The sequence below is a fragment of the Canis lupus genome, chromosome 22 (genome assembly GCF_003254725.2).
Source record: "Canis lupus dingo isolate Sandy chromosome 22, ASM325472v2, whole genome shotgun sequence".
In the NCBI taxonomy this organism is placed as follows: Eukaryota; Metazoa; Chordata; class Mammalia; order Carnivora; family Canidae; genus Canis; species Canis lupus.
The window spans coordinates 60304285-60317685 of record NC_064264.1 but is presented as its reverse complement, the minus strand read 5'-3'; the positions used below and the strand labels follow the sequence as shown (position 1 = coordinate 60317685).

At 43.0% G+C, this 13401-nt stretch overlaps 1 protein-coding gene across 3 annotated transcripts in view; it reads left to right on the top strand.

Annotated features, from left to right (window-relative positions):
* TUBGCP3 (tubulin gamma complex associated protein 3) overlaps positions 1 to 13401 on the top strand; it is a 76811-nt gene that overhangs the window by 48599 nt on the left and 14811 nt on the right. For all 3 annotated transcript variants that reach the window (XM_025441329.3, XM_025441331.3, XM_025441328.3), the window contains 3 exons: positions 1757 to 1892; positions 9733 to 9821; positions 9950 to 10081. In XM_025441329.3, the coding sequence (XP_025297114.1) occupies positions 1757 to 1892; positions 9733 to 9821; positions 9950 to 10081 (357 nt within the window). The remainder of the gene's footprint in view (positions 1 to 1756; positions 1893 to 9732; positions 9822 to 9949; positions 10082 to 13401) is intronic.

The window sequence follows — 13401 nt, the reverse complement described above, 5'->3', positions numbered from 1 at the left end:
GGACATGTAGAGATTATCTCTCATCTCCTCACTTGGGTACTGGGTGGGATAAAATCCTTCAGTTCTTTGTCCTTGATCTCCAGGGAATTAAATGAGGTGTCGGAAACTTATTTAATGTTTTTTCTGAACTGTATACTGCATAGGCAGTGAACTGAAAGACCATATACATGGCAAAATGAAACATGGAGGGTATTTCCCCTATACAAATGTAGTGGGAAGGAATGTTTTCTCTGAAACAGTTACTGTTTTTAAAGAATTGATTAAACTGGATGTTTAAACTGCACATTAAATGTGCTCTGGGAAACCTGGCACTTAAAGGGTCCCTTGAAATAGCATTTGTATAACAAAGATTTCTTTAATTCATTTGTAAAATTGTTTCCTTCAGTCACTGTTTATAGTTACAAAAACAGTAGTGTGGGCAGCACAGCAAAATAGATAATCCCCAAAACATTCACAGTTGATTTCAGAGTCCATTCAAAACAGTTCCTAACCATTCCTGTTTAGACATGCCGTCGTGAGTTAGTATTCAGCACCTGCCAAATACTGGCACAGAAAGGCCTACAGAAAAATAGACAGGTAGTCCTTGTAACACATGAGCAGTGCCAAGAATATACAAAATAAGAGAAGGCAAAGCAGTCTACAACGAAGTGCTAAAATTGCAAGGGTCAAATGATAAATATTCTGTCTGGAGAAGAGGGACATTGGTGAGGCCAGGGAAAAGTGTGTGGCCTGTGTCCTTGGGGGCCATGTGGGGTGTGGGACTAGCTAGGGCATAGGGAGTACCCGGGAGTGGTGTGAGGGGGAAGGTCTCAGGCTGAGGGGCCATGCTCCCGGGGTGGGGAGGGGCAGCCCAGAGCTGCTGGAAGCAGAAGTCCTACATGGGTAAGCTGTTCCTAGTTCTTTGTGCTGCGAGGGGAGTGTTGGTAATGGAGGCGACGCATTCCTTGTTTGAGGTGTCTGGAAAAGGGCAGACATGTGCCCACATCTGTTCTGCACACATTGGTGTCAGAAACATGTTTGGCTGTCATCTGCAGAAAACCCTGTTACGTGTATGCATGGGACAGATGGGCACTAGAAGATTATTTGTGGTTCACCTGACATGCGTATTTAACTGGTGTCCTGTGTTTTTATTTGCTCAATCTGGCCCCCATAGGAGGGAGGCGGGCATGGAAGGAAGGCCTCACCCCACCCCTGCCCATGGGGCTCATCCTCCTGGGATGTGACACCGCTGGCCATTTTGCAGTGAAAGAGCCATAAATACGTATGTGAAAACAACCCGGAGCCCTCTTTACAGGCTGGAGATTGTTCCAGGCCCATCCTCCATGAGATTTGCCACCCTCTTATCTCCCTCAGGTGGGCTCGGGTAGCAAAAACTGCTACGGAGCCAGAGCTGGAGTTGGAGTTAAGAGTCCACAGTTTCGACTATGGTTTAGGCTCAAAGTCCCGACGTATCATTTCCTAACCGTGTAACCTTAGGCCTCTGTTTCTCAGTCTATAAAATTGGTATAAAAATATCTACCTGCTGTTCCTGTGAGTTTGCTTGACATGATGCTTAGCACATCAGTAATGATCCTTTCCTGAAACTTACTATAGTAATTGGTTGTGTACAACGTAGAGTTTATTAGAGTTGATTGTGTATGCTTTGGCTTTTTTTGCTTAAAGATAAAAAGATGAAAGGTGGAGACCTGTCCAGGGGGGGAGGGGGGCTTCCATCACAGAGTACTACATACAGTCTGTCTTGTGCTGTTCTTCACAGGTATTTACCCGAGAGTGTATGAGCCACTACCTGAGAGTATTTAACTTCCTCTGGAGGGCCAAGCGGATGGAATACATCCTTACTGACATTCGAAAGGGACATATGTGCAATGCAAAGCTCCTGAGAAATATGCCAGGTAAATGCACTGCTGGGCAGTCAGGGGGCCTGCGTTGCAGCCTGGCAAACAGAGGAGTGGATTCATGCTTTTGGATTTGGCTTTTGTGAAAAGGCTCATTTGTAATATTGCTTATCTTGATTTCTGTGCAAGTCAGAATATGAGTCAAATTAGATTGTTTAGATCATGAGGTTTTTTTTCAGAGTCACATTCGTTAGTACTCTAGTGTTTACATATGGATTTTATTTTGATTTTTAAGGAAAGAAAGCTGCTTAATAAATTGCTGGTTCACTTAAAATTCACCTAGTATTTTGATTAAGGTCTATTTTGGAATTGCTTTAATGTTTGTTTTGGTTCATAAACCAGGATGTGGAAATATTTTGTAATATTACTTTGTAATTATAAGCCATAATAAAGATTCTCATGTCAGCTAGCCAGGTTTATTTTAATGTTATGAATACTGAATAATTTCATTTATGGATAATTTTGAAATCTTCATATTGAAATTCATTTGGTCAGAACCTTTGAGAAAGTATTTCAACGACGTTTCTCTAAAGAGAAGTGACACTTGTAGGTTCTTAATCTTTTGGTGAAAGTGGTTATTGAAAAAGGAGCCATTGATTGAAGACAGGCACGGGTCATCTGTACATGTTTACTAGGTCAAGGCTGATCCTGGAGCAGCTCCCAGAGTTCCAGAATAGGTATACCCAGAAGCCGGGGGCCTGTGTGTTGACAGATATATTCCGTGTCCCATGCTTTCTGAATTCACAGCTGGTCTTTTCCTGGGGATCAGGATCCCCTTACGTTCCTTGCCTTGCTTTCTCTGGACTCACTTTGTAGAAAATTAATAATAAGGAGCCTCTGATATAGCTGGGAAAGAAGCAAGAGAGAATGTTTTCCTTTAGATACCATAGTGGTCGTGGACAGGAAATACTGTCTTGGAGCATTTCCAGTCCATGAGGGCTGCCTGGCAGAAGGGCTGCTTTGTGATGGCAGAAGGAGGCATCCGTCACTCAGAGGACCTCACGGTCTCCTGCTCTTCACTGTGTCCCTCTTTCCCATGGTGTGTTACGGGGTGACTCATGCAGTCCACCGGGTGCTCGCTGGTGAACTGTCCTGTTGCCGGCCTCACACCCTCCCCTGGTGGCATCCAGGCTGTGGCGTGAGTGGTGTGGTGCCCGCGTCCTCCCTCCTTCCTGATTTGGACGGTCTCTGGGTGGTGTGTACGCTCTGTCACAGGGAGGCCTCTGGCTCTAGCTGTTAGCTGGTTGTGACACATTGCTGATTTCAGTATCATCTCACCAGGGTCAGCATGAATTTGCTCTTCTCAAGTATTGGAGTAGTCCGCAAGCTTTTTTCTCCTCAAGTCACAGACTTCTGATTGATTTTCTGTGTGTGGGAGAAGTATGCTTTATCTTGTAGAGCATTAATCACGTTAACATAACTTCATGGTGTTACAGAGAGCTTTGTGTTAGCTTCTTTCACTGACCCTTTCTTTGTCACTGAAACTTCTCCTAAAATATTTATAATAGCAGAATATTCCTTCATGTGTATATATTTACACTGTTCTATCTTTTCTCTTTGACATGTATTCTGTATTCTTTTTTCCCATGAATATAACTACTGCCATAAAGTTTAAGTATATATTTATATGCATCTAAATATTTCTTTAGATGAATTAGAGATGGAATAGCTGAGGTAGCAGGTATTGATTCTATTTTTACTTTACATTTGCAAGCACTAGTGCTCATACTTCAACTCTGAGTGTACGTCATCAGATGGCGTCAGGGAACGAGGTGCTGATTGAGGGCACATGCGCACTAGCAAAGCCCTCTGCCTAGCGGCTGGCTGTATTACTCTTGGTCAGCTAACATCCATTTATTTGAAAAATTTTAATGCTTTTTAAATGGTGAGTATAAACAGTTTTTTTGTCATTTGTGTTTCTCTTTTCGGGAAACTAGTTTTTTACTCATGTTTCTGTTGGGGTGTAATATTCTTTTAGTTATAAGGAATATTTTAAAGTTGTTAGTGTTCAGGCAACTAAATGAGCAGAAATCAACTAGCTTTTGTTAATACAGCAAATTTAGAAACATCCCGCCAACTATAAATCTGAGGCAGAAATACAGAAAGATTATTTAAAGTGCTCCTGTAAACCACCTTTGGAGCTTTTCACACATGTGCAGTGTGTATAACAGGCTTGGTGAATGTGTACAGGATCATTAATTATTACCACAAATATCATTTGAAAAATATTTATCAAAATATTTTAATAATAGTGAATAGTTACACTTGAAAATGATTTGCTTAGTATAGGAGTTTTCGGTATTGGTCTCCCAAGATGTTTATGCCTGTTTTTATATATTTGTCTTTCAGCTAGACAAAAAACAATTGTTGATACGAAAATTGTTTAAAGATTTGGGTTCTAAAAAAAAAAATAAAAAAGATTTGGGTTCTAGTGGTATGGAGTCTTTTTGTTGTTGTTGGATTCAATTAATCTAAAAAGTATTAGAATTAGTGGCAACTAAATTTGTATTTCATATTGCAGCTAACTAAATGAAATAGACAAGTATGGTTAAATGAGCTTGTATTCTTTCTCTTCTTTTGTGTACCGGAGGGACCTAGATGGAGGTCCCTCCCACCTGGGGAGTGGTATTAAAACGATCTCCTTTTTGGTCCTTATTAGAAATAAAAATGAACGTGGTGGAGGTGGGAGATGCGCCACCACAGGCCCTCTGCTACATTTTGTTGGTGTAATTGGCAGCTGTTTTTCTTCCTTGTGATTAATATAATGATAATGTTCATCCCACTGTGGACAGTGTTCTAGACTGCAGAAATGATAACTTAAAAAGTGAGTAGACATTTTTCTCTTCAGAGTTTCTCTCTATATGTATCATCTTTGTCTGCATGGATGAGTAGGTGCCCCCCCGGTGATTAGAGATTTATATGGAGTTCCCTGTGCTGGACCCGTAAGCCATGTGGTTCATGGTCAGCACAGATGCTGAGCGGCACTGGCTAGGTGAGTCTGTAGGCCACCAGCACTTGGCTGAGGCCATGAGCTCATTTCCTTCCTCTGCCTCAGTTCCCTCATCTGGGGTGGGACAGCAGCGCTTGCTTCCTGGGGTCACAGGGATTGAGTCTGAGTAGTGCACTTACCTGTGCTGCCCAGGGGTGGGGGGTCTCTGTGCTGGTGTCATTGCTGCCTGCCTGGCCATATGATGGACAGCTAATGGCCTCTGCAGGAGGACCTTCGTGGTGATTAGAGATTCCACACAAAGGAGCTTTGGAAAGTCCTGATTCCCACTAACTTCTTTGAACCCTTAGCTTTGAGAAATAAATGAGATGGGTAATTTGACCTAGTCACTTAAATACAGTAGCATTAGTTAGAAATGCAGGCTGAAGGAGGTGATTTGCAATTGTGAAGAAACTGTTTTAGGGTATTTTTTTTTTAAAGAAACTTTAAAAAAAAATCATTTTAACAACCCTTCTCACTGTAGCACCTCCAGATGAATAAGTGCGAGTTGGAGATGGCTCAGCCTTTTGGTGAGTCTCTTCCAGAGCCTGCCTTGCTCAAATCAGGCTTGAAGTTCTCCCAGCATCCCATAGAGGGCAGCACAGAATTACAAATGTGGATCTTCCATTTCCATCCTAAAGAATCTCACAGAAGAACCTTTCTTGGTGGTGTGTATGAAGTTGTCTGCTGTGAAATTAGCCTAGTGAGAGACGTATTATGTTTGTGTAGTTATTGGACCTCAGTGCAAGTGTTGCTTTGCTTTTGAGATTCTTTATTTGTAGGTCAGCCACAGCCATAAAAACACAAGCACTTATATGTGAAGTATGTATTAAATGTATTTTCAGGGTGCTGAGTAACAAGATCCAAGGGGTATTTCTGGTGTAAGTTAGATTTTTTTAGGCATTAAAGGACCAAATTGTCCCTTACAAATTCATTGTATTTATGAATTGGGTTCCTAGTCATTTGTTAGGGAGCAACTAGGCCATGAGAGGTTCTGAGTACAGTGTCTAGGATGTGACTTCCCATGTGGGGAAGACTTGCAGCACTATAGGGACTTCAGACTTCCATTATATGAGTTGTTAGGTTCCTTTTCAGTGTGCAGTGCCTCTGAGCAGTGGCCACAGGTCCCTGTACTCAGAAGTTTTATTTTGGAAGAACGTCATTAAAGATGCTATTTTGTATACTCATTTATAAAAGAAAAGATGATTGATTTCTCTAGAAGGAAAATAAAGTATTTGGTAGTACTTTACACTGTTAAAGGGAAGAACACCTCTTTTAACATTGTTGCTAATTTGCCTTGGTCAGGGAAGGCCTTTGAACAGGATGTGCGTTTAAATAGTCAAAACATGGGGGAATACACTCATCCACCTTAATTTTTGAGGACGAAGTCACTCATTCAGCAAATGATTGTTGAAGGCCTACTTTGTGCTGCCTATTCTTGGTATCCAGTGATGGACATGACAGACAAGGCCCCTGTGGTGGCTATGAGGGCAGGATGGACATTTATTTTTATTTTTTTTAAAGATTTTATTTATTTTTCATGAGAGACACAGAGAGAGGCAGAGACATAGGCAGAGGGAGAGAAGCAGGCTCTCTATGGGGAGCCAAATGCGGGACTCAATCCCAGGACCCCAGGATCATACCCTGAGCCAGAGGGAGATACTCAATCTCTAAACCACCCAGGTGTCCCAGGATGAACATTTAAACAAGAACTTAGAATTCCCTGTGATGAGTTGTTTGATGTGGAAGAGACCAGGTGATCTAGGAACATGAAAAGGACACACCTGGTGGATGTGGGTAGTGTTCAAGGGCTCCGCGGAGGCATTGGTGTCCAAGGCAGCACCTGGGTGGATGTGAGCATGTCAGTGAAGGAAAGGGTGTGGGGTGGGGAGGATGGGCCAAGACCCAGGTCTTGAGGGCTTCACAGGCTGGGTCTTGGGTAGTCTGACTTCAGTAGCAGAGGGAACCACAAGAGGACTTGCACCAGGGAGTGGGACACACTCAGATTTGTTTGGTTCTAAAAGCCACTCTGGCATCTCTGAGGAAAGTGGTTCTCAGAGGCAACATTGGAGGTTGGCAGAAGCATTGATTGTGATCCTGTGGAAGGGTGGCTGTGGTGGACACAGCACCCTGGGGCTGGGGAGAGTGCACGGACTTGAGGAGCTCTGGTGGGCAGGGCTGGGTGATTGGGCTCAGCAGGGCATTCACCAAGCCCTGAGCACTGGGGGAGGAACACTTTGGGAGTAATCCTTCTGTTTCAGATACATTAATTTGAGGTGTTTTTAAGAACATAATGTGACACATCTGGTTGGATTGATTTGATGAAGCCCAAGACAGATCAGAACCAGAGATAAAGATGTAGATAATTCTGGAAGCCATGGAATTGAGTTTGCCTCAAAATGGGGTGAGAAGGGAAAAAAATAGGTCTTGCAGCAAAGAGCAGCAAAACAGGCTCTCCTAACTGAGATGAAGAAAAACAACCAGAAAACTGGGCAGTGGACCTGGGGAGAGTCGTCTCTCTGAAGCCATAGAAGGAAGTACTTCAGGGAGGAGAGAACGCTCCAGTAAGGCCACACTGCAGGAAAACAGCTAAGGTAGAGACTGGTGACCAACCCCAGCTGTCCCTTGTATTTGGCGACCTGGGCCAGGGCCGATGTGACATCCCTGGGCAGAGGACAAGAGAGCTGGGCCCAGAGTAGCTTCCCGCCTGAGGGTGTGTCTCTTGGGAAGGATGGAGGGAACTGGTGGACGGAGGACTCCAGGGTAGTGGCAGCTGGAAGGTCAGGCAGAGAAAGGAGAGAGTTTCTGGGCACTGTGGAGAACTGGCTGAGGCCGAATGCCATGAATTCTAGGTTGTTTCTCTAGATGCTTCTGTTTTGTGGTCATTGAGCTGCATTTTCAACTCTTGACGTGGGTGACATGAGAGATTCTGGTGGATTAATGATGGGCGGTGGAGAAATTGTGCAGTGATGTAAATCCAAGATCATAAAGTGGAGTCAGTAACTTAGCCACTGTGTTATCAAACTGTGTATGCCACACAGAAGTTCCTGGTGTATGGAGTTCAAAGATGAAATGTGAAAAATGTTATTAAACTTGTATAACATACAACTAAAACCCAACATGTGATCCCGATAGTGCCGGATTGTCACTGGGACCTTGGTGAGAGCACCCCGGCGAAGACCCCCTAACCAGAGAGACACGAGCAGTAATAGTGTTTACTGGATGGATTGAGCTTTTTCCCTTGTGTACAGAACACTGGCTTTGAACTAGATGCTGAGATGAGCCACACAGATTTCTGTGTTCCTGTAACACACACGGGGCCTCAGGGACAGTGCTGAGAGGAGCTTGCTTACTGTCTTCATGCACGTCCATCAGGATATGCGATGAGGTCTACGATTTTGGCAGTGATGTTAAACTCTGGTAGAAGAACGTCAGGTTGGACAGGTATAAACTGCACAGATGGCTCAGTAGGGTGGATTGTGAGCCGAGGGCATCCACTGAGTCCATGCAAAGCCGCGCATCTTCAGAAGCACTCCTAATAGAGGGGACATTCAGAGACATGGGATACCACAGCGAGACCTGGGTGTCCTCATGTGTAGCTTGTAAAGAATCAGTGTGGATGGTGCACACCTTCATGCGTGTTGGATGCTTTAAGTATACACAGTCTCTCCAGGTAAGACTGCCTGGCCTTAGGGGGAAAGGTAGCACACTCCCTGTCACTCCAGCTCTGGAGTAAAGCCCACAGTGGAGGTATCAATGGCAGTCATTTCCTTTAGAAGCGTCCCGACATGGTGATGTGGACGATTCCCACTTAACACAAGCTTTCATGGTGCTCTTTTATGCCAGAAATAATTTTTAGGTAAGTAGGCTCTGAATATCAGGTGAGACACTTCTGCCCCTTTGGTAGTTTTAGTAGGAAACTACATTCTTCTTTTTGGGCTCATAGATGAATTTGCAGCCAGTAGCCTGTTCTGCATGGGAGTATTTACCCCATCCAAGGTGGCCTGCTGCTTCTTCATGGGGCCCAGCAGTGCATACTGACCCAGGCCAGCAAAGTCCCCCCTCAATGTCAAGGGCAATGAGGCACTTCTCTTTTTTTTTTTTTCTTACTCCTCTTTTTATGTATATATCCCCACTGTTCTTTTTGTCATGGGTTTCACTTCCTCATTACTCTTATGAAGGGACAAGAATGATTTCTTGAATAACTGCCTGCAGCAACAGTTGATTACCTAGGGAGCTAATTAACATCAATATGTCCTGTCTGACCCCTAATGAAACCATTCCTTTGGTGGCCCCCTCTGCTTGAGCCCTCCTCTGCCATGGTCTCCCCTAATACTCTGAAAAATTAAAAGTATGAGCAGAGAATGGCTCCTCTGTGGTGACCTCCAAGCCTTTTGATGGTTTTATAGTCTTGCAAAGAACAGGAGCAGAGTCCCATTTCCTTCCTGCTTCATGTTTTTCTCAGGTAACAGGATCCCAATTGGGCCCTTAAGGAAATGGCACTTTTGTCTCCAGGTCACTGGGAGTTGTGAAGTCTTGCACAGCAGCAGCAGACACATGTGTTGTAAAGAAGTCACAGAACTGAACATACATTTATATCCGTATGATGAAATATGTCTGTTTAATTTTCAGATGCAATTATTTTATTTTATGCCATTCAGGTCCTTACGTTATGTAAAGTAATGCAATGTGATTAGACAGCTAAACCCTTGTGTAGCTCTAATGGCATGGAAATTAGTTACAGAAGTGCCACTTTCTATTTTAAGGGTTTATCAGTAAAAGCTAGTGGTTCTACAGGAGGGGAAATGTGTTTCTGTGGCATCTAATACCTGCTCTTCGGCTCTCTTGCAGAGTTCTCTGGGGTGCTGCACCACTGTCACATTCTGGCATCTGAGATGGTCCACTTCATTCACCAAATGCAGTATTACATTACATTTGAGGTACATTTCAGAGCATTCTTTGATGTTAGTTTAAATAAGTCAATGTTTTAGGCTTTTGTGGGGTGTCTTTTGTCAAAGATCCTATACCAGGATGACACAACCCTAAGTGTTGCATTGTTGTTTCCCAGGTGCTTGAATGTTCTTGGGATGAACTTTGGAACAAGGTGCAACAGGCCCAAGACTTGGACCATATCATCGCGGCACATGAGGTGTTCCTGGACACCATCATCTCCCGCTGTCTGCTGGACACCGACTCCAGAGTAAGACCCACATACCATTTACAAACAGGAACACAAATAATAATAGTCTTCTCCTCTTGGGCTCCTGTCACATGGCAGATCTTAGAAATCACCTGATGCCCACATTAGTAGTAACTAGGCCTGTCTTATTAATAATCTAAAGTTCAAGGTGGACCATTTCTGAGCAAAATTAGAACAAGAACATGCTCTGAAATGGATGTAAAAGCGGTAAAGCATATAATCACACCCATCTGTTTCCTCGGTGTAATAGTAGTGTCCCCTTGTGGGCTTCAGGAGACCTAGATGAACCACCATGATGGTTTTGTGTTGTAGACTGAGTAAACCAGGCAAGGCTGTGTGAGGACACAGCAGATAGCCACCTGTCTGTAAGTTCAGGAAGATAAGGTGAAGATATGCAGGGCACTCCATGCCAGCCCTTCGTGTTCTTATCCAGGGATGGTCTTTTCTGTGTTTGCCATCATTAAGTGAGTGTCTGGCTGCATGTGTTTGAAAATAGTTTGTCTAGAAAAGTTTTTTTTTTTTTAATAAATTTATTTTTTATTGGTGTTCAATTTACCAACATACAGAATAACACCCAGTTCTCATCCCATCAAGTGCCCCCCTCCGTGCCCGTCACCCATTCACCCCCACCCCCCGCCCTCCTCTCCTTCCATCACCCCTAGTTCATTTCCCAGAGTTAGGAGTCTTTATGTTCTGTCTCCCTTTCTGATATTTCCCACACATTTCTTCTCCCTTCCCTTATATTCCCTTTCACTATTATTTATATTCCCCAAATGAATGAGAACATATAATGTTTGTCCTTCTCCGATTGACTTACTTCTCTCAGCATAATACCTTCCAGTTCCATCCACATTGAAGCAAATGGTGGGTATTCGTCGTTTCTAATGGCTGAGTGATATTCTATGTATACATAGACCACGTCTTCTTTATCCATTTCATGTTTCGATGGACACCGAGGCTCCTTCCACAGTTTGGCTATTGTGGCCATTGCTGCTATAAACATCAGGGTGCAGGTGTCCCGGCGTTTCATTGCATCTGTATCTTTGGGGTAAATCCCCAGCAGTGCAATTGCTGGGTCGTAGGGCAGCTCTATTTTTAACTCTTTGAGGAACCTCCACACAGTTTTCCAGAGTGGCTGCAGCAGTTCACATTCCCACCAACAGTGTAAGAGGGTTCCCTTTTCTCAGCATCCTCTCCAACATGTGTGGTTTCCTGCCTTGTTAATTTTCCCCATTCTCACTGGCGTGAGGTGGTATCTCATTGTGGTTTTGATTTGTATTTCCCTGATGGCAAGTGATGCAGAGCATTTTCTCATGTGCATGTTGGCCATGTCTATGTCTTCCTCTGTGAGTTCTCTTCATGTCTTTTGCCCATTTCATGATTGGATTGTTTGCTTCTTTGCTGTTGAGGTGAATAAGTTCTTTATAGATCTTGGAAATAGCCCTTTATCTGATATGTCATTTGCAAATATCTTCTCTCATTCTGTAGGTTGTCTTTGAGTTTTGTTGACTGTATCCTTTGCTGTGCAAAAGCTTCTTATCTTGATGAAGTCCCAAGAGTTCATTTTTGCTTTTGTTTCTTTTGCCTTCGTGGATGTATCTTGCAAGAAGTTACTGTGGCTGAGTTGAAAAAGGGTGTTGCCTGTGTTCTCCTCTAGGATTTTGATGGAATCTTGTCCCACATTTAGATCTTTCATCCATTTTGAGTTTATCTTTGTGTATGGTGAAAGAGAGTGGTCTAGTTTCATTCTTCTGCATGTGGATGTCCAATTTTCCCAGCACCATTTATTGAAGAGACTCTCTTTCTTCCAATGGATAGTCTTTCCTCCTATATCGAATATTAGTTGACCATAAAGTTCAGGGTCCACTTCTGGGTTCTCTGTTCTGTTCCATTGATCTATGTGTCTGTTTTTGTGACAGTACCACACTGTCTTGATGACCACAGCTTTGTAGTACAACCTGAAATCTGGCATTGTGAGGCCCCCAGATACGGTTTTCTTTTTTAAAATTCCCCTGGCTATTCGGGGTCTTTTCTGATTCCACACAAATCTTAAAATAATTTGTTCCAACTCTCTGAAGAAAGTCCATGGTATTTTGATAAGGGATTGCATTAAACGTGTAAAATGCCTGGGTAACATTGATATTTTCACAATATTAATTCTGCCAATCCATGAGCATGGAATATTTTTCCATCTCTTTGTGTCTTCCTCAATTTCTTTCAGAAGTGTTCTGTAGTTTATAGGGTATAGATCCTTTACCTCTTTGGTTAGGTTTATTCCTAGGTATCTTATGGTTTTGGGTGCAATTGTAAATGGGAATGACTCCTTAATTTCTCTTTCTTCAGTCTCATTGTTAGTGTATAGAAATGCCACTGATTTCTGGGCATTGATTTTGTATCCTGCCACGCTGCCAAATTGCTGTAGGAGTTCTAGCAATCTTGGGGCGGAGGCTTTTGGGTTTTCTATGTAGAGTATCATGTCATCGGCGAAGAGGGAGAGTTTGACTTCTTCTTTGTCAATTTGAATGCCTTTAATGTCTTTTTGTTGTCTGATTGCTGAGGCTAGGACTTCCAGTACTATATTGAATAGCAGTGGTGAGAGTGGGCATCCCTGTTTTGTTCCTGATCTTAGGGGAAAGGCTCCCAGTGCTTCCCCATTGAGAATGATATTGGCTGTGGGCTTTTCGTAGATGGCTTTTAAGATGTCGAGGAATGTTCCCTCTATCCCTACACTCTGAAGAGTTTTGATCAGGAATGGATGCTGTATTTTGTCAAATGCTTTCTCTGCATCTAATGAGAGGATCATATGGTTCTTGGTTTTTCTCTTGCTGATATGATGAATCACATTGATTGTTTTATGGGTGTTGAACCAGCCTTGTGTCCCGGGGATAAATCCTACTTGGTCATGGTGAATAATTTTCTTAATGTATTGTTGGATCCTATTGGCTAGTATCTTGTTGAGAATTTTGCATCCATGTTCATCAGGGATATTGGTCTGTAATTCTTTTTGGTGGGGTCTTTGTCTGGTTTTGGAATTAAGGTGATGCTGGCCTCATAGAACGAATTTGGAAGTACTCCATCTCTTTCTATCTTTCCAAACAGCTTTAGTAGAATAGGTATGGTTTCTTCTTTAAATGTTTGATAGAATTCCCCTGGGAAGCCATTTGGCCCTGGACTTTTGTATCTTGGCAGGTTGTTGATGACTGCTTCAAGTTCCTCCCTGGTTATTGGCTTCTATTTCTATTTCTTCCTGTTCCAGTTTTGGTAGTTTGTGGCTTTCCAGGAATGCGTCCATTTCTTCTAGATTGCCTAATTTATTGGCG